The 20,388-nt window shown below is 44.8% G+C and overlaps 1 protein-coding gene across 2 annotated transcripts in view; it reads right to left on the minus strand.

Moving 5' to 3' along the window:
- Positions 1-5,037: 5,037 nt before the first annotated feature.
- Positions 5,038-20,388, minus strand: part of SYT16 (synaptotagmin 16) — a 53,727-nt gene continuing 38,376 nt past the window's right edge. Inside the window, exons 4-8 of one of the 2 annotated variants that reach the window (XM_040412276.1) lie at positions 17,622-17,834; positions 15,235-15,461; positions 9,570-10,004; positions 7,886-8,075; positions 5,038-5,582 (exon numbers count right to left, since the gene is read on the minus strand). In XM_040412276.1, the coding sequence (XP_040268210.1) occupies positions 5,269-5,582; positions 7,886-8,075; positions 9,570-10,004; positions 15,235-15,461; positions 17,622-17,834 (1,379 nt within the window). In that variant the 3' untranslated portion in view covers positions 5,038-5,268. The remainder of the gene's footprint in view (positions 5,583-7,885; positions 8,076-9,569; positions 10,005-15,234; positions 15,462-17,621; positions 17,835-20,388) is intronic. The other variant, XM_040412278.1, reaches the window with a different exon arrangement.

A 20,388-nucleotide genomic window follows, 5' to 3' on the forward strand; every position in this document is an offset into this window, starting at 1 on the left:
TACATGAGGAGGTATAAGGAACAGATCAGGAAAAAAAACACCAATGTTTAGAAGATGGTAAAGTGAGCAGCCTTTTGGCTATGTCTGTCCATAGATGTAAAAACGCTACACCAGATAAGTATTTGTGATATTACCAGAATAGCCCACATGCGATCATACATTGCTGTGATGTGACTGGTGTCAGACTTGCAGGGACCACTCACATGATGGTTATATGGCTAAAATGGCCCATTTTGCATCTCGAATGGGCTCATTTTGCCTGTGTACTAGGTCTGCATGGTGACAGACCACAGTTTGTCTATATTAAAGAGCTTTTGACACCCTATATCTTGCCATGGACTGCCCCTTTAAGATGCACTATTCTCCCCAGGAAGCAACAAGAGTTCTCATGCATGGGGAACCTACGTACCATACTGCTAGTGATGCAAGTGCCCATCCAATTCCCATTGCTATTTTTCAAACCACTTACTGGAATGGAAGTAACTGCAGTATTAGTGATTATGCAAAGAGATATCTCCCAGGCAAAGGGAACCATCCCGCTAGCGCCACCTTGTGGAAGTGGCTCCCTATGAGTCAAAATCCGACAAGCCTTGGGAGCCAAATATCCATTGTAATTGCACCCCACAGTGCAGCATTGTTGGAGAGGGGGCGTTCTATGGTATGACCTCGCTTTATGAACTTTGGGATTCCTACCAATACTGAGAAGGAAAGGGCTGCAGCACTGGTATAGCAATGTGTCCTCTTCTGGAGGCAGAAACGCTCTGCATACCCTGCACAGGGGAAAAACAATGAAGGGGTCACATTGCTTCACCAGTGCTGGGGCCCCTTTATTCTCAGGAACATTGGGGGTCCCAGAGGTTGGACCCCTACTGATGACCTATCCTAGCAACCAGGAATGGATTGGCCAAAGACCATACAGGGAAATTTCCCGTTTCGGTCTCATTCAGAGATTCCCCCTTAAGCATAAAAGGTGATGGTAGTAATGCAAAAAGGGGGCTAATGAAAAATGATGAGCGACGGAAGCAAAGCAATGCATTAATTCCAAAGTAGACTACTAAATGCGCGTGTTTGGACTCCCATGGTAGACGTCTTTCACCACGAGACATGATATTCATTCTGCCGACTTCATCTGTTCACTGATCAACCCAAAACATCACGCTATAGATTTGAGTGGGTTAAAACACGACTTTCTGTGAGCATATGGACATCATAGAAGGGGGATTCTCCTTGGAACCCTATACAATGAGCCGGTTGCTAGGCAAGGATGGCTCCCGCATGGTCGTACGTTCACTTGAATGGCATTAACCCTATATTTCCCATGTAGCGACCACTGCGATTGAAATGGATGAAGACCTGCTCTAGTGAAAAAGAGCGGGAAATATGACTCCCAAGCCTAGAACTGTCCATGCCGAACCACAGCTAAAATAAAGGCTCAGGAAAGTTGATTTAGTGACAGGCTGAAGATGAGCGGGCTGTAGGAGAGTGGGAAAGAGGGGAATGGGGGGCGTATCTGACGATGCGCCATGATTATTGAAGAGGTTGTCTCATCTCAGACATTGATAGCATATCGCTAGGATATGCCATCATTGTCAGATAGGTGCAGGTCTCCCCTCTGGGATTTGCTCCTGTCACCAGGATGGGGCTTACGAAGTGAACGGAGATCCCACACAAGCAGCCACCCATTTACTGCTATAGGAGTTCTGGTAATGCCATAGCAATAAAGGAGAGGTGGCCGCGCTTGCGCAGTGTGCTCCACATTCACCTCTATGAGACAATTTTCGGAAATTCCATAGCAGTGAAAGGCGAGCACGCCGAGCGTGTGCGGTGTGCTCTCCTTCATTTTGAGGACCCCATTCTGGAGATAGAGGGTCCCAGGGGTGGGACCAGCACCTACCTGACTTTGATGGCATAAGTGATTCCTCCACGCTCCAGAAAATGACATCTATGCCGGCAAGGAGCTAGCCTAGATTTCTAGTGTAATGTGCGCCAGTTTTCTAGCGCACATTTTGTAAAAGTGGCGAGGAAGTTAAAAAATTGGACATTTTGGTGAAAAATAGATGCAGCTCCTTCATATATTCCCCCCCCCAAGGTCTGTTTTTTTTCAGATACAGCGACACTCGCAGGCAGAGTCTGGTATGGCAGCTCATCCCCAATCAGTTCAGTGGTTTTAAGCTGCAATACCAGGCACAGCCTGTGGACTAGAGTGGCGCTGTTCGCGCAAAAAAACAACTTGCTAAACTTGATTCCAATGGAAGAAATTGCATGGGTACAATGTAAAAGTGACACATGTTGCAAGTAATAAGCAGCTCAAGGAGACTCCTTCCATGTCAGTGAATTGATTCCTAGTTTAAGGTTATCATAAAGAGCCGGGAGCAGTTTATGCTATTTATTATAAAGTATTTCCTTGGTTCTTTGAAATAAAAAAATGAAACTGCTCATTCAGTAACCATGGAAACCGCTGCAAAAACGGCTCTGATGATAACATGACTGTCTGGGGGTTGCTGTTCATCTTATGACTCATGCAAACCCAGTGCCCTTCCGTGTTAGGCCTAAACCGTACATTTGTTAAAGGGGTTATCCAAGAGTCAGACAGACCTCCCAGAGTGGCCGACCCGCGGTGGAGATTGTACTTGGTCACCGCCGCTGGGTGCTGTGTGTGACGCCCCCTGTGCCCGCTCTTCCTGCTGCGCTGAGATCTACATCCGTCATCGAGGCGACACTTCTGAAAGTTTATCCCACCTGCACACAGGATCTTTGGAGCTCAGCCAGAGTGACCATTGGGTTCTTGGTCACGTCTCTTACCAAGGCCCTTCTCCCCTTATTGGTGAGGAGGGGTGGCAGCTCGAGGAAGTGTCCTGGTTGTTGTTTCAAACTTCTTCTATTTAAGAATTATGGAGGCCAATGTGCTCCTGGAAACTTTGTCTGCAGCAAAAATGTGTTGTCCCCTTTTCCAGATCTGTGACTCCACACAATCCTGTCTCTGAGCTCTACAGGCAGTTCTAATGACATGTTTTTTGCTCTGATATGTATTGTCAGCTGTGAGACCTTTATATAGACAGGGCTGTGTCTTTCCAAATCGTGGACCACAGGTGGACTCTAATCAAGGTGGAGAAACATCTCAAAGATGATCAAGAGAAATGTCAAATGTCATATGAAAGGGTCTGAATACTTACGTCCATGCGAAATTTAGGTTTGTGTTTTTTTGTTTGTTTTTTATAAATTTGCAAAAATGTCTAAAATTATTTTTATTTACCTTCTTATAAAGATGTATTGAGTGCAGAATGATGGAGTAAACTTTATTTTTTTTATTTTAGCACAAGGCAGCAACATAACAAAATGTGAAAAAAAAGTCAAAGGGTCTAAAGACTTTCCAAGTGCCTTGTGTGTAGTGCATTACTCTAGATATATTACATTTCTTCATGGGATATCCCCTCTAAAAGGGGTTTTCCAAGTGTTTAAACTGCTGACCTATCCTCAGCGTAGGTAATCGGTGGGGGTCCAACATCTGATACGCCCTGCCAATAAGCTGCGGCACTCCAGCCATCCTGCGGTTTACCAAGCACAGCGCCATCAATTGTGTAGTGGCTGTGCTTGGTATTGCAGCTTATCCCCATTCACTTGGATAGGACTGCGATCCATGAACGTGATATCACAGGCCTCTTCAAGCATCGGATCGGCGGGGGTTTTGGGAGTTGGACCCCCCCTGATCTGATATTGATGATGTATCCGTATTGTAAATGCTCAGACAACCCCTTTAAGGCCAAACTGACACATTTGGTTTTTGGTTACAAAGTTAATACAGTAGTCGGATTTGTAAAGTATATTCTTTATTGCTTTCCATGCGGTTTGAAAATATAGAATCCAGTCTAAATCCGTATCAAAGACGTTCCAGGTGATTAAAAGTACTGGAGTAGAGACAACGCTTCATGCAGTAGTATATGCAGTGCTATCAAACTACTATATGACGGTAGCCATTGCTGATCTGACGTCACCTATGTATATGCAATCGATGTGACCAGACCCTACGTCGCTCCGTCCACCGCTAACTCCATTTCATACAGATATAGTATATTTTTTTGCTATACAATATATTCTTGTGCCACTCAGGACAATGTTGTGCTTATATAGGTGAAAACTAGTCGTTGGGAAGTATTAAAGGGGTTCTATGCGCCCGTCCCCTCTCCTGACAGGTCTGATTTAGTAACTACTTGCATTCCCCATGTAATAACCATTCTAGAGAATTTTTTTCATTTAACTATGTTGTGCCAACCCTTCATTATTCCTACTAGAAGTTTAGGAATGAATTGCGAGCTGTCTGCCATAAAGGTCCGGATGGGTGTTACCAGTTTGGGTTATGTCCCTGCACAGTCTGCCACCGGTAGCATGGATTGGATGGTGTCAAACTGTGCAGGGACACGCCCTCTACTGGACCTGTACCGCAGGATGCTGGCAATTCATTTAAAGGAATAATAGAGGAATGGCACAACACAGGCTTATATGAATAGATGCTCCAGAATTGTTATTACATGAGGAATGCAAGTAGTCACTAAAACAGAGATGTCAGGATGGGGGCGGTCCTTTTTTAATCAGTCTGTATTCCAGTGCTCACGTCTAGGGAAGGCATCCCAATTCCAGCACTCGCTTTATCGCATCAGTGTAGATACATGTGATGCGTTTCGGCTCGGGCACTAGCCTTTTCCAAACAAATTTTAAGAAAACCTGTCACCGGGATTTTGTGTATAGAGCTGAGGACATGGGTTGCTAGATGGCCGCTAGCACATCCGCAATACCCAGTCCCCATAGGTCTGTGTGCTTTTATTGTGTCAAAAAAACGATTTGATACATTTGCAAATTAACCTGAGATGAGTCCTGTACGTGAGATCAGTCAGGGACAGGACACATCTCAGGTTAAAAAGCACACAGAGCTATGGGGGCTGGGTATTGTGGATTTGCTAGCGGCCATCTAGCAACCCATGTCCTCAGCTCTATACACAAAATCCCGGCGACAGGTTCCCTTTAAAAAAGAATAATGGGGACGGCCCCTCGCAGGTGAAGAAGACTTGTTGATGAGATGAATCTATCCACTCTTCCCTAATTGGCAGAGGTTCTCCCCGAAATATGGCAACCTGCAAATTCTTTGTCCAAAGAGATGTTTTTCTAGAAATCATAGTATGGTAAAATGATATCCTGCCTTTTGACTTTCTTCCCATGCCGTTTTGTACCCCTATACTTCTATATCTCTGTGAGTCCTGATAATTATACAATTCATTAGGCTTCGAGGAGAGTATGCCATCGGCACACTTCTTGACCCTTCGAATCCTTCATTTCCAACCAGTGACTTTGCTCTTCTTCTCCACTGCTGTTCTGACCCAAGGCAATCCAACCGACCATCTCCTTTCTTTTCATGGTGCGTCTGTTATATATGGAAATCATCAGCGTGACGTCAGTAAGCTGAAATAAAGCCACTTGAAAAATGAAGGTTTCTTTGTAGACTGGGTTTGGTTGGCCTCTTCGTACGGACGTTTTACAACGCGATAGTTCGTGGCCAATGGCATTTAACAGGGAGAGTTTTCCATAGGTATCTGTAGAGACAAAAAAGATATATGGAGATTCGATTATGGTTTATAACAGAACGCATAGAAGCCAGTGTAGATGGCAAATGAAAATGGGGATTTCCTATCCCTTCCGCAGAGATCGATGATCATAAAGCATGTGATTCAGTGCCAAGTGTGATTTTCTTCTTCCCTACAATTTCATCTCCACTCTCCATGCAGACTCTGCAAGGATGTTCTCTGCAATCTGCTCTCCAGTGTATAACTTTCTTTTCCTCCCATTGATATCTCCCACTGACTTTGCTCTGAGCAGACTCGCATTAAAGCAGCTGATGTCAGCCTTGAGCCAACAGCAGCCAGGAGCTGTGTGCTGCATAACAGCCGGCCATTTAAAGGAGTTGCACAGACACTACAGCAACAAAATGGCTAATTAACTTATCTTAAAGTGTCACTGTGCTTTCACACAATTTATTTTCCTTTTAATAGAGAATGGTATAACTAGAAAATTTCTAAATCACTTCATTTACAAAATCTGTCTGCATCCACCTGAAAAAAAAAGCTATAAAGTCATGACCACTAAGGGGTCTCACTTCCACCTAATTTGCAGTCCACTGCCTGTTGTCAGGCAAGATCCGTCCATAGAAACAAACATAGAAGAAGGCAGAGAGGAAGTGGGGGCATGTCCAAGCTAGCAGAGATTCTGAGCCTCATAAAAGAACTGCTTCTACACTGCTTCTGAAGATCACAGAAGCGTCCTGCTTTTCTGTAAGTGTGATTTCCACTTCCTTATCCGGAGTTGAAAACAAACATACTGGGAAATAAGGGAAGGGACGTTGCAGCAGTAAAGTGCTAATTCCACAGAAGGGTGATGCTTGTGAGAGAGATGCATCTAGCTGTGCAGCTGAAGAGGCATTACAGAAGTCCAAAAAAGACCTGATCCTTCAGAGTTATCATTGTCCAAAGAAGCACTGCCGTTAAGTATTTCTTTTTAAAACTTAGATAAGCTTTAAGTTTTGGCACTCACTGACAGCTTATGGAGCTCAAATTCCGGGATTGGAATTATGGGCACATTCAAGTTTCAAACTGATTTACAATATAGTCCAGTTTCCTGCAGTTTCAAAGTAGTATGAACAATTTTTGATCATAAGACATACACATAAAGAGACTATCCTTCGAACCCGATTCCTATGTACCTACAGCACCAATGCTTTACGTCTTTTTGTTTATCTTTTTCTATTTCAGTAGGAGGTGTCATTTTTCTCTGTGCCAAGAATTATTCGCTGAAAAAACTGTGACAACACTTCCCGTCTCACTTCCTCTGACACCTGTGATGAAAGGTCTAAAAAGGATATTCTAGTAATCTAAGTGCAAAACTGGAAAATAGAGCTGTTATATTCAATAGTATTTATAAGGGCATCGCTTTTTTCATCTGAGCACAGCGTGCGGCTTTTGTTATTTTTGACCTTGTATATTTTGTTCCATTTTATAGACTGTATTATGTCCGTATCTTGCAAAGTCTTTGTCAGGTATGCACTGTCCTAGCACACGACATGGGCGTAACTGCAAGAGGTTGAGCTATCTCCACTCACTCAATCTTCCACTCTCCTTCCAATTTCGGGCTGCACACGGAGTATAAATCACACCCCACACACCCCAAATACATGTCGCCACCACCCTGATCCATTATCGCACAAGAGCACACCGACCCACAACTCTTTCAGGTATAACGCTTCAATAAGCTTTGAGGACTGAATATTAAAATCAGGGGCTGAACTACCTCTAAGACCACTACGGGGCCCGCAGTTGCAGAAGGCCCAGATGTTGCTTACCAGTACACATGCACACAGTAATGATTGCTGTATGTCTGTGTGCACTGGAAGGCGAGGCCTAGGCCATAAAGGATGACAAACACAGCAGCTGAATGAAGGGTGGATGCACAATAGAAGTGGGCCTTCCGTTCACTTGTGCAGGGTCGGACTGGCCCACCAGAGTACTAGACGATCCTTCTGTGGGCCCAACCTCTGATAATAATGGATCCCTAATAAACCAGGGCCCGTAAGGTCTGTTACACAGAAAGTGGGCCCTAAGAACCAATTTCTCTGGTGGGCCCAAGGGACTTCAGTCTGCCAATGACTTCATGGCCCCTTTCTGGAGATAGGTCCAGGTCCCTACCTGATATTTATGGCATACCCTAGTGTCCCAGATAGGACAACCCCCTTTAAATATGATAGTTTTCCATTGATGTAACTTACAGAAAGATCTGTCGCCGTTGGGTAAACAATGTGTCCGTTGCCCCGTTACACAATATATCGGTTAGCTGACTGTCTACTTACCAGGCGGTCTGTTGATAGCGAGGTTGCGAAAATGACTTCCTTTGATCATCTGTACAGAAAGCCGCCCTGTTGTGGCATTATATGACAGCCCTACAAACAGCTCAGGCACGCCGCCGTGTGACAAGGAATGGCAGGAGGAGACACTGTCACTGCGAGACATGGCTGAAAAACTGTGCTGGGAGTCACCACTCTGAGAAAACAAAAAGCGATAAGAATAGGGCTATAGTCACAATGAAGAGCAAGAAGAATGGTGGATACATTGAATTGTGCACATAAAAGGTACACTGTATATTTGTCCAAAAATGGTCCCATTTCTAAAGTGACTTCATGACATAAACTGTCGTTAAGGGGTTGTGTAGGTGTCCTCTCCCGCCCAAGCTGACACTGGCATGGAGAGCTGCAACTCTGTGGTGGGTGGTTGGATTGCCAAATCAACTGCCCGGTATCCAGCGAATATCATGCGCATTTCCTTTTATAATTAATAGGACACACGCCCGATACTTATTGGCTGCTCTGACCACACAGATGACAGCTGGGACTCTCCACACCCAGTCTTGGATCTGGCGGAAGAGTAGACCTGTATGCCCTTGGATGGAGACATAGCTTGAAGTACTGGAGCAAAAGCTATAGCTGAGGCCACCACCTCATCATGGTGACACCATGTGGTGTTGTATATGAGGAAATATCACTCTCAATAGGACTCTCTTCGTGTATGGTATTTTATACTCATCGTGTTTAGTTGGCCATGATATAATACTGTGCCATTTTACTTCAGTGACCCCTAGAGATAGAGGCCCAGTTGTGACTACAACCTCTACACCCTAAAATCTGTTGCTTATAATAGTAGGGATCCATAAAGACTGAGGATTGTATACTCTGGGAGATCCAACCTCTATGACCCCTACCAATTCTGATAGCAGAACCTCTTCCTGTATCTATGGGGGATACAAAAACATGGAGTACACTCATCTGTTTCCAGGCCTCACCGATGTAGCCTCCTGCCATGCCTTAAAGGGGTTATCAGAGCCTGGAAATGCCCCCTCATATGCCCGGGCCCCTCACACTGATTTTACTTACCTGGCTACCCGCCCCCCTTTGCGCTCCTGGTCCCCACATGGTTGCCGCTGCTTCTCCCCATGCGCCGGATGAAAACATCCGGTGTCGGGAAGGGGGGGGGGGTGAGGGCAGCCAATGGCAGGCGGTGATGGGGATGAGCCTCCCTAGCATCGTGGGCGACACTAGGGAGGCTTGTCCCCATAATCGCTAGTCATTGCAGAAACCGTGCGGGGACCAGGAGCGGCACGGGGGGCCAGGTAAGTAGAATCAGTGTGAGGGGACCGGGCATATGGGGGGCATTGCCAGGCTCGGATAACCCCTTTAAGGTCATTTTACGTAGGCAGATTTTTGGCTGTTAACTAGCAACAATCGACAATACGTGCTGTTGATCAGCACTCGCTAACAGGCCACAATCATTGTAAGTATGGGAAAGAATGATCGTTGACATGATCATTCATTCACATACACCTTTCATTTGTCAGCAGCACGAACCCTGGGAGATGTGCTGAATAAAAGTTGAGATTAGATGACTAAAAAGGGTTAGCTAGTTTGTTGGGTGACTGGCCGCATGTTTACACAGGGCAATGACCGGGAACAGTAAACCCTTACCAGCAATACCCATACTTACACTTAAATTGCTCCTTGGTTCTAAAACCAGTGTCTTTCTGATTTCCTCATCTGGTTTAACCTTTTTTAAGGAAAACAACTTTTCACCCATCATTTTTTCACGGATCCTCTTGCGTACAGCGTACAGGCGGATGCGAAGGGCATTGTTCGCCATTTCCTTGGGCTCCAGTTTGTTGAACGTAAAGGTCTCATTAAAGACGGGCTGGGGGCCTTTTTGGATAGCGCTCTTCCCTCTTTGCCTTTTGCTTGGAAGTAACACAACATGGACTTGCCAAGAGTTCGCTCCACTACGATCCTTATCTGGGAGATCTTTGGCTTCCACAATGGTGACGGTCAACTTTTGACTGGCAGCTTTGTAATGAAGCACAATATCTAGGTCTCCACATTTGGAAATCGGCTCATGGATGGCGGGAGAAGCAAGGTTGTCCATTTGTTCCTGGAGGCAAAGGACATTTTCTTTTAATACAGGTATCGATTAAGCATAATAATGTCATACTAAAAGGGTTGTTGAATTACTAAATAATATCCACCAAGCCAGCAATTGTCATAAAGTAATAAAATAATGTATACTCGGCCATTTCATCCCACGCTCCAATCCTCCCGCAGCTGCAGCCATAATGTCACCTTCTTGGCTGCAGCATTGATGTGTCTGTATACACCAGACACAACTGCAGTCAATCACAGGCCTCAGGAGAACGTAGTCCAAACCTGATCTTCTAACATGCCGATATGCTTGGACAACCATTCGTTTTTTCGCGACTGATGCCCTATCCACAGGATAGACTATCAATAGCTGATAAATGGGGTCCAACACCTCGCAGCCCTTCTAATCAGTTGTTTCGTAGTAGCTCTGGGGTACAGCTGGACATTTCAATCGGAGCAGCACTGCAGTAACCAGCTCCATTCACTACGGTGGATAGAGCTGTGTAGTTTCACTTCCGACTTCCAGCATTAGAGCTACTGCCAACAGCAGGGGTTTCGGGGGTCAGACCCCCACCGATTAGATATTGTAGGCATGTCCGGAGGATAGGACATCAATTGTACAATCCGGGACAACCCTTTTCTGAAATTTCTGGAAATCTCAGAGCAGTGCCAAAAGTTTTGGTAGGTTAGTGGTGGTTTGAGTTGAAGGATTTAGAAATTTCTGGAAATCTCAGAGCAGTGCCAAAAGTTTTGGTAGGTTAGTGGTGGTTTGAGTTGAAGGATTTAGAAATTTCTGGAAATCTCTGAGCAGTGCCAAAAGTTTTGGTAGGTTAGTGGTGGTTTCAGTTCAAGGATTTTTTTCCTATGACCCCCATTAGTCAAGTTTGGGTAAATTTCACCATTAAACAGCCTCTTGTAAGAGACAACTCTTTTTTCATTGCTTCGGAGCCAACGCCTAGGGTCCAGCGTATCCAGGTAGGAGCACCGTGACACGTGCACCAACATTAAGGGACATTTAGGCCACCCTACACCACTCTGGCATTCCTACACCTGGGTACCATCCACCGTATCTCTAAAAGCGGCCCTGAGCCCTTGTTGCTTCACTGCAACTGGCGTCACGAAAACATACTTTTTTTTCCTCTTAAAGGGCCCTGGGTGGGGGGAGGCACCCGCCGCACCTTCAGGATGAGCTGAGCGGTAACATCTATGGAAACTGTTATACAGGCCCTCATGGTGGTAACTCAACTTCTCCACAAATGGACATAACCAATGAGCAACTTTTGAGTAGAAAACTGAAACACCAGTGTGATCTTTGTTATGGGGTCCTTTCTCTACTGGGCATGCCACTGGGAAGTAACTTCTATGGAAGGCCCTCAAGGTGGTCATCCAGCTTCCCTACAAATGGACATAACCAAGGAACAACTTTTGAACCTGTAAATGAAAAAGGACGACTCGGAGACTCGTTCCATAGAGACGTCTTGATTTCAGGTGAATACAATGTTATGTCTTTTCAGTTACTATTGCATAAATATTAATTTCCATTATTGTAACTGGAAAACGGTGAATTACTCATCCTCTTCCAGCATTCCTCAGGCATAAAATGATAAAGTACAGTTCACGCTGGAACAAACATCTCTATTCCATGCCTATAAACCACTTAGTAATTTTTCTTTTATAATTACAACAGAGAAACAATTGAAGTGTATGTTAATGTAATATTATTCAAAATGTAAATGGGCTAATCAGACAGTTGGGTGCTCAGTGTTATAATTATAAGGATGAGGGGTTATTACGCAGCAGACGGGGAAAAAAAATCTGTGGAAATGCAGAGCAGAACAAGCGAGCCTTGATTAAAAAAATAATTTATAGGTAGAAAATCATCTCCCTTTACGCTACAGAGTTGGAAAGTTTAACCGGGCACCGGATTAATGATGTAATGGTTTCCATGGATAACGGTTAACTTTACTAAAAGTAGACTAAATAGGATTATGTGTGAGCATGATCTGAGGGCAGGCTGTTCAGTTAATGGAGACGGCGCGATGGTTCGTGTTCTGAAAGAGAAGTCCAGCTTAAAAGCTCATCTTTTCCAAGAAGACCTATCTGCCTTCTTTCGTTGGCGTGCTATTCATAATGAATGAGATTAGATTAAATTCAACAAAAATAATACGGAGGAGCTATGGAAGGAAGAAGTATACAGAACCTGTTCATGGAGGCTAGATTAATGGAATAGCGGCTCAGCTTGTCCATTTTGCATTTTTTTTGTTTTGCTTTTTTTATGCTTTTAGGGTACATCCACATGGGACGTTACTTACTGTGGAAAGATCTGTGATGAATCTGGGGAAAAATCCAAAGGAGCTTTTGTCGCAGATTTCACCCGATGCGTAGCAAAGTGTGATTTTGTTGAGAGTGATTATCTGGAGGTTCAGATTCATAGCTGTCCATGTAATCCATAGATGGCTCAGGTCTACCGGAGCAGCAGCAGCAGCTGCTCTTAGGGCGACATGGTAATGTTTTCTGATGACGTTTTGGAAGCCAAGACCAGGAGTGAACTCGAAAAAGAGGAAAAGTCGTCTCTGTCCTTTTATAGTTTCTCTCCTTTTAGGATCCACTCCTGATTTTGGCTTCCAAATCTGCATGCAGAAACCTGACCGTGTGGCCGTACCCTTACAAAGTGACTCACTGGTATGGCTCATAAAGGCAGTCTTGATGCCCTTATGGACAGGGATAGTCTTAATGAGGAAATCCTATAATACTGCCATATTACTCTGTGTCGTTAGTTCAAAATCCCTACACCCTGATCAATGTCTTAGTGTACAGGATGGATACCGTATTATGGACTTTACTCAGTGAAACTGTGTGCTGTAAATCCACAGAGTATTACAGTATCAGCCAAGTGGATAAGATTAAAAAAAAAATCTACATAGTTCCAATAATTGCCGCAACAAAATTAGAACTTCCCCAGTGCCTGGCAATAGTGAGCATGTGCTGCTGTTAGGACTAACGGAAAACAGATTAACAAATGTTAAATCTAATCTTCCCTGACATCCCACAGCAGCATATGCTCAGTATTGTGCTGCTGTTGGGACTAAAGGAAAACAGATTAACAAATGTTAAATCTAATCTTCCCTGATGTCCCACAGCAGCACATGCTCACTACTGTGGTGCTGTTGGGACTAAGGAAAAACAGACTAACTAGTTTAAATCTAATCATAACACGACCTGTGGTGCAAATTTTAAATCCAGAGCACATAAATTCATGTTGTCACTGAGGATAACCCATGATGAATTTCATCCGGTCAGGTTTTCTGGCAAATATTTTACCATTGAGGAAAATCAGCGCTATGTGGGCATACCCATATACCCATATCTACTTGCTATACTGCTACTTCTTGTTTTTCCCCAGATGAGGGTTCTAAATAAATTTGCATATACTGTTAGTCTTCATAAAACAGGCTGAAATTCTTTTGGGAATGTCGCCCAACACAAAACTGGTAAAGAATGGACTACTGAAGTCAAAATCTTATTGTACAAAATATTACATTTTATATTAATGTCTAATCTAAATGCTATGGGTGGTGGCTGCGCAATGGCAGATTACAATAGGGGCGTTCGGGTTGGCAGCCCCGGGCCCAGCATCGCTGGGGGGCCCAACGCCGACCGAACGCCCACATGCTGCGGCTTTTATATTTTTTTCTTATTTTATGTGCCAACTCTGGGGGACATATTAGTGAAGATACAGTACATCGGGGGGAAATTACTATATTGGAGCTCGCTGTATGGGGGCAAATTATTATTGGGGAAATTACTATGTGGGGGCAGTGTGGGGGAAATTAATATATGGGGCAGTGTGGGGGAAATTACTATGTGGGGGCAAATTACTATATGGGGCAGTGTGGGGGAAATTACTATATGGGGCAGTTTGGGGGAAATGACTACATGGGGGCAGTGTGGGGGGAAATTACTATGTGGGGGCAGTGTGGGGAAATTACTATGTGGGGGCAGTGTGGGGAAATTACTATGTGGGGGCAGTGTGGGGAAATTACTATGTGGGGGCAGTGTGGGGAAATTACTATGTGGGGACAGTGTGGTGGAAATCTTTCCCATGGGATAGTGTGGGGGAAATTACTATGTGGGGGCAGTGTGGTGAAAATCTTTCCCATGGGATAGTGTGGGGGAAATTACTATGTGGGCCAGTGTGGTGGAAATTACTGTGTGGGGCAAATTACTATGTTGCGGAAATTGCTGTGTGGGGAGAAACTACTATATGGGGCAGTATGGGAGGAAATTACTGTGTAGGTGGCAAATTACTATTGGGGGATTACTATGTGGGTCAGTGTGAGGGAAATTTCTATGTGGGTCAGTGTGAGGGAAATTTCTATATGGGGCAGTGTGAGGGAAATTTCTATATGGGGCAGTGTGGTGGAAACTACTGTGTGGGAGCAGTGTGGCGGAAATTACTATATGGGGCAGTGTGGGGTGAAATTACTATGTGGGGGCAAATTACTACATGGGGGCAGTGTGGGGGAAATTACTATATGGGGCAGTGTGGTGGAAACTACTGTGTGGGGGGAAATTACTATATGGGGGCAGTGTGGGGGAAATTACTATGTGGGGCAAATTACTATGTGGGGGAAATTACTGTGTGGGGGCAAATTTCTATGGGGGGATTACTTTGTGGGTCAGTGTGGGGGAAATTACTATATGGGGCACCGTGGGGGGTCGTTGCTATTGGGGATGCACTGTAGGGGTAATTCTATTATTTTTGCGGACACTATACAGGGATTATTACCTGGAGCACAATATAGGGTGTTGTTATTACTGGAGGCACTCTAGGGGACATTATAACTGCTGTAGACACTATAGGGATGTATAGAGAAGGTATACATGACAGGGGATGTCCCTGGATGTAAGAGGTATGTGGTGCTGTAAAAAACTAAAATGGTGGGAGGAGCCCAAGTTGGGTAGACAGTTCCGGGCCGATCATGCACTTAATCCGCCCCTATGGCCGCACATGCTTTGCTGCTCTCCCTTCACTTCCCATTCTGAGAACAGTAGTGGGTCCCAGAGGTGGGTCCCGCACCTATCTGGCATTGATGCCATATCCTATTGATATGTCATTAATGCTCCAGATGGGAGATACCCCTTTAAACACAATCAGTTATATTTTGTTCTTTAATTCCTCACCATTTCAAAGACCTTTGTTTGTTTGGTGGTCTGTTTTTAGCATAAGACAAGGGTCTTACCTCCTGACTCCAACCCGATGAGTTATCCGTGGCGTTATCTTCTTCGTAGCCATTGTTGCTGAAGGCGGTCTCCATCTCCAGACTTCCCTCTGTCACCTGGTGACTAGAGACGGAGGCAGCCTCTTGTCTGGCAGCGCTCTGGCTCCTACCAGCCACTGACGCTGGGGTGGAGTGTATGGATATATGGTCCTCTTCATTGTAGGACTGGCAACTAAGAATATCCAAATCTAAACAGATGACATGACCACAGTTATCCCATGAATCAACTTCACGTCAGTGATAATATAATGTGATAGGGGGGTGTGCCAAGGTTTAAATGTAGAAAAATAAACCAGAAAATGTTGGTTTTGTGTCTAGCCTGTCTTTTTGAAAAGGAATAGTTCCTTTCTTCATGCTTGCCGAGTGGGTGGCTCTTCCTGGTAGGATTCGAGGGCTGTGATCGGCCAATCGGATGTCTTTCTTTTGCTCCTCCTCTTTCACAGCATGCAGTCTCAGACACTAAGGGTCCATTCACACGTCCGTTGTTTCTTTCCTGATCTGTTCCGTTTTTTGCGGAACAGATTTGGACCAGTTCTGTACCCATTCATTTTCAATGGGTCCTGAAAAAAAATCAGACATTGAGCTGTCCGATTTTTTTTCAGGACCCATTGAAAATGAATGGGTACAGAACTGGTCCAAATCTGTTCCGCAAAAAAGGAACAGATCAGGAAAGAAACAACAGACGTGTGAATGGACCCTAAGGGAAAGAAACTGCAGCTGCACTCCCCTCACCCATGTCTTCTATATACTATATTACTGAGGAGGTTTCTGAACTCATAGGGAGTCTTTATGAAAGACCCCTCCATCTAACCTGCCAAACCCCATACCAGCAAGAGCCCTTGTTTAAAGGTGCCACGTGGCAATTAACTATTGACTATACAGTGTGGTCTACATTATTAAATGAAAGGCAGCTGTGGGCTAATTGGCTGCGCGCTTTTCCCCTGCAGCATGGCCGCAACCTGCTCGCAGCATGGCCGCAACCTGCTCGCGGCATGGCAGCTCCGTGTGGCCGAGTGGCTTGGGTATACCTGATTTATAGCGTTTTGTGACGAATTAATTCGTAACTAATCAAGTTTCTTGTGCAGTCTAATGTTGTACAGTCCAGTATATGTTCATTGCCTTGGAAGTACTTTGATGGCGTGTACTTGGGTAGGAGTATTTGGTGCAGCAAAAACACTGAGATACGCTAGTCTATAATGTTCTAGATTTTAAGTTACTCAGGAGCTCTACCCACAATCATAAATTATTTTTATTTAAGAGAGCCATATTGTACTTTATGGTCTGGATAGTGGTAGTGTCATACAGATATTGGTAAGGCTCTGTTCACACTAATAGGGTCCATTGGGAAGTCTGACAGCAAAAATTGCACAATCTGCAGTTCTATTATTGTACAAAATAAAGAATCCCAATGGTCCCCATTACTGTCAGTGGGGACCATCAGGATTCATAGGTGTCTGCTCCAAAATTAATCTGCGGAACCTAAAACTAGCAAGAGGATAAAATGTGGAGATTCACTTTAAAGGTCCAGGTTCAGAGATGAACACAGACATAGCCTATTCTTCTCACTCTTCTGAGTGGAGCATTTCTTGCTCCGATGCTCCCCCTTGCCCTTCAAGGTCTGTTTTCTTTACTGCCGGTGACCTACCAGGCTTCACATGAGTATGCTAGGCAGAGACCTCCACCTAGCAGTGATCCTAGGCAGCGATTATAGACTGCCCATTTGTGCTGGTGACGTCACCGGGATCACTGCTAGGAGGAGCCCTCCACCTAGAATAGTGAGGATATAAACAAAACGGACCTCGTCCTGCGCAATGCAGCACAGAGCAAGGGGGATCATCGGAGCATTTCCACTCAGACATGGTAAATGGGTGAAGAAGAGGTTATGTCCGGATTCAGTTCTGTACCCAGATGACCTCTTTAAGCCTTGTGTTAGGACATAGTTCTTACAGCTTAGGCATAAGTGGAAGCCATGATGCTAGTGTGTATGGAGCTTACAAAAACATGGGTACATATATCGTACAAGTAAAAAAAAATAAAAAATTCCCAAATAAAGCAAAGAGAGAAAAAAAAAATAACTCTTAATACTTCAGTAACCACATGCACCGTTTCCACAGCATCTAAAAAGGCATAAAAAGCCAAAGACACAAATCAAAAACATCAGCAATGCTTAACAAACTGTCAGAAAATGAAATGCACAAACAGAATTCACAAAATGAAAGAAGCATACCAAAAGATGAAAGGAAACGAAGATGAATAAAATAAGGTAGCGAAAATAAGGTAAAAAATTAGACTTCTCGGGCTCAAAAATAAATAAAAAATGTCAAAATGCTGCAGATTCAAAGCAATACCTTCACATTCAGAGGCCTCCGTGCTCAGCTCCTCGTGGTTTGATAGCAAGCAGCTGAACTTTTGCTTGCCCTCTGAGCCGGCCTGGGTTGCCTTTTCAGACACCATGGAGCGAAAGCTCTGAGAGCGAGACACTGATATCTGAAACTGCTTAAACACTTCTTCATCACTGTCTGAAGACGTAGTAAGTTCCTCATCTTCCCCATAACTGTTCACTAGGAAAGATAAAATACAGGGTCTAGACTTTCCTCTCAACCCAGTAAAAATCAGTCGAAAACCTGCATCCTATGGTGTCCAAGCTGCTCGAGATCGATGTACCTGTGGTCCTTTGATTCGCCACTTGGTGACCATGTAAGAACCCACAGCTTGGTCTCCATCGGTTGCAGGAACCAGACTTAGATCCTTGTATGACCATGCTGGACATATCAATATATGCTGTAGTGATCTTCAACCTATGGCTGTCCAACTATTGAAGAACTACTGCTCCCATGCTGGGGGATGTAGTTTTGCACTAGATGAAGAGCCACAGGTTGAAGACCACTACTGTATACTATGATGATGATTCACGTAGCATCTGTTCAAAGGAGTTTGTCACCAGAAAGTTTACTGTTATACCAGGAAAATTGTCTTGCAGGGCTAGCTCCTCTGAATATACTTATACCTTTCACTTAGCAGTCTGTGGATTCATTCTGGAGAAAAAGCACTTTAAGCCATATGCAAATGAGCAGTTAAGTGCACAGAGGGCGGGACCAAACTCCTCCTGCTTCCTATGCCAGCCTCACCCTCCTTGATTGACAGGGTAAGGCTCCTGTCGAATCATCTCACCTGGTCCTGTCAATCAAGAAGGAGAGGGAAGAGCTGTCAGAGGAAGCAGGAGGAGCAAGGGTGCACAGAGTGGCTTGGGCCCGCCCTCAGTGCACTTAACTGCTCATTTGGATATTGATTGAAAGTACTTTTTCTTCAGGTGCCGTTAATTCCGAATTAAACGGGTTGTGCCAAGTTTACAAGGTAACCCTATCCATAGGATAGGGGATAACAAACTGATCAGTAGGGTTCCAACCGCTGGGGCCCCAACAGATCCTGAGAATGGTGGTCTCATTCCCCCGATCTGATGGAGTGGCAGGTTGAGCCTGCTCTCTGCTGTTCCATTCATTCTTTATGGAACTACTGGAATTTGCTGAGCGCTGTACTCTGCTACCTCCGGTAGTCCCACAGAAAATGAACGGAGTAGCAGGGCATATGCCCGCCTTGCCAGCCCATTGGATCGGGGGAACATACCTCCACCGATCACTTAGTTATCCCCTATCCTGTGGATAGAGCTACATTAATAGCTCAGTCAGGCTCGGGGCACCAAATGTCTGTAATTTATAGTACATGTAACCTGATGGACATCGATCTGGTCTCAATTGTGTGTAGTCAAAAAGCACAAACCGTATACAACGAGAATCTCTTGTTGCAAAGAAATCCATCAGAAATCAATGGATGATTCAGTATCTCAGCCCCTTCTCCACCCCACCCCCACCCCTCTCCATCTATTATATTAGACTTTGGAGAACACTGAAGCCTCTTATCTCAGTAAAAGGAAGGCTACGCACAGCGCCTGAGCCACAAGTGCCATTTGATGTCCTTGAATGGGAAAAATGGAAGCACTTCAGAAGAGCATGCTCTCGCCAACATATACTATACATTGTATGGCGGTGGAGGATTCAAGAAAAAGGCAACAACGGGAATGTAATGATGCAATTATGATTTGGAGAACATGGGATGGAAGGGCAGAGTGACCAGTAGGCACACTCCACTCATGGGAATGGGGTAACAGCCACCCAGATGATTTACTCACCAATGCCACAAATCCAGTTCACCTCCCTAGCCACAGGTGGGTCTCAGTGGTAGCAGTTGCTTCTGATCCTTTACCTGCATCTACCTGACATTGATGGCATATCCTACTACAAGGCCATCAATGTCTGAGATGGGACAAACCCTTTAAGGAATAATCTTACTGAATTATTGAATGAGTTTGCTAGAATAAAAAAAAAATCTTCATTCTGGAAGCCCTACATGATGAACTGCCTGGAGGATCACCAGATGATTGAAGGGCTACTGCCAGGGGCGTAGCTATAGGGGGTGCAGAGGTAGCAGTCGCTACTGGGCCCAGGAGCCTGAGGGGGCCCAAAGACCCTTGTGCTGCATAAGAAGACACACAAAGCACTGAGGGAAGGGGGGCCCAAGCCTAACTCTTGCACCAGGGCCCATGAGCCTTTAGCTACGCCCTGCCATGACAGTAAGTGAAGGCAGAGTACAAGTATATGCTGTACTAATGATTATAGAGGTCCGAAAGCTAGGACGCCCCTCTGATGTTCATACTCAAGGAAGAAGAGCTCTTTTTAAGATGTTCCCTGCACAGTGATGCTCCCAGACACCCACCGTGCAGAGGACTACAACATAGCCCATTGAGGATAGGTTGATATATGTGCTGTGAACTCCGGTAGTCTGTTCCAGCAGAGGAACAGACTACTGGAGTTTACCGTACTGGCATAGTCGGATCCCCATTGACTATATTGGGATCTGATGGGGATCCAGCGGGTTTACGGCATAAATGCCGGCTTTCGGACAGACAGATGCCACTGCATGGAGTATTTTTATTTTTTTTTGTCCGTCCAAAAGCCGCCATTTATGCCGGAAATCAGCGGCATCCCTATCAGATACCATTATAGGTAAAGAGGATCTGGCAGTGTTCAGCTATGCTGGATACAGTAAACTCTAGTAGTC

Source organism: Bufo bufo, chromosome 11, assembly GCF_905171765.1.
Source record: "Bufo bufo chromosome 11, aBufBuf1.1, whole genome shotgun sequence".
Lineage (NCBI taxonomy): Eukaryota > Metazoa > Chordata > Amphibia > Anura > Bufonidae > Bufo > Bufo bufo.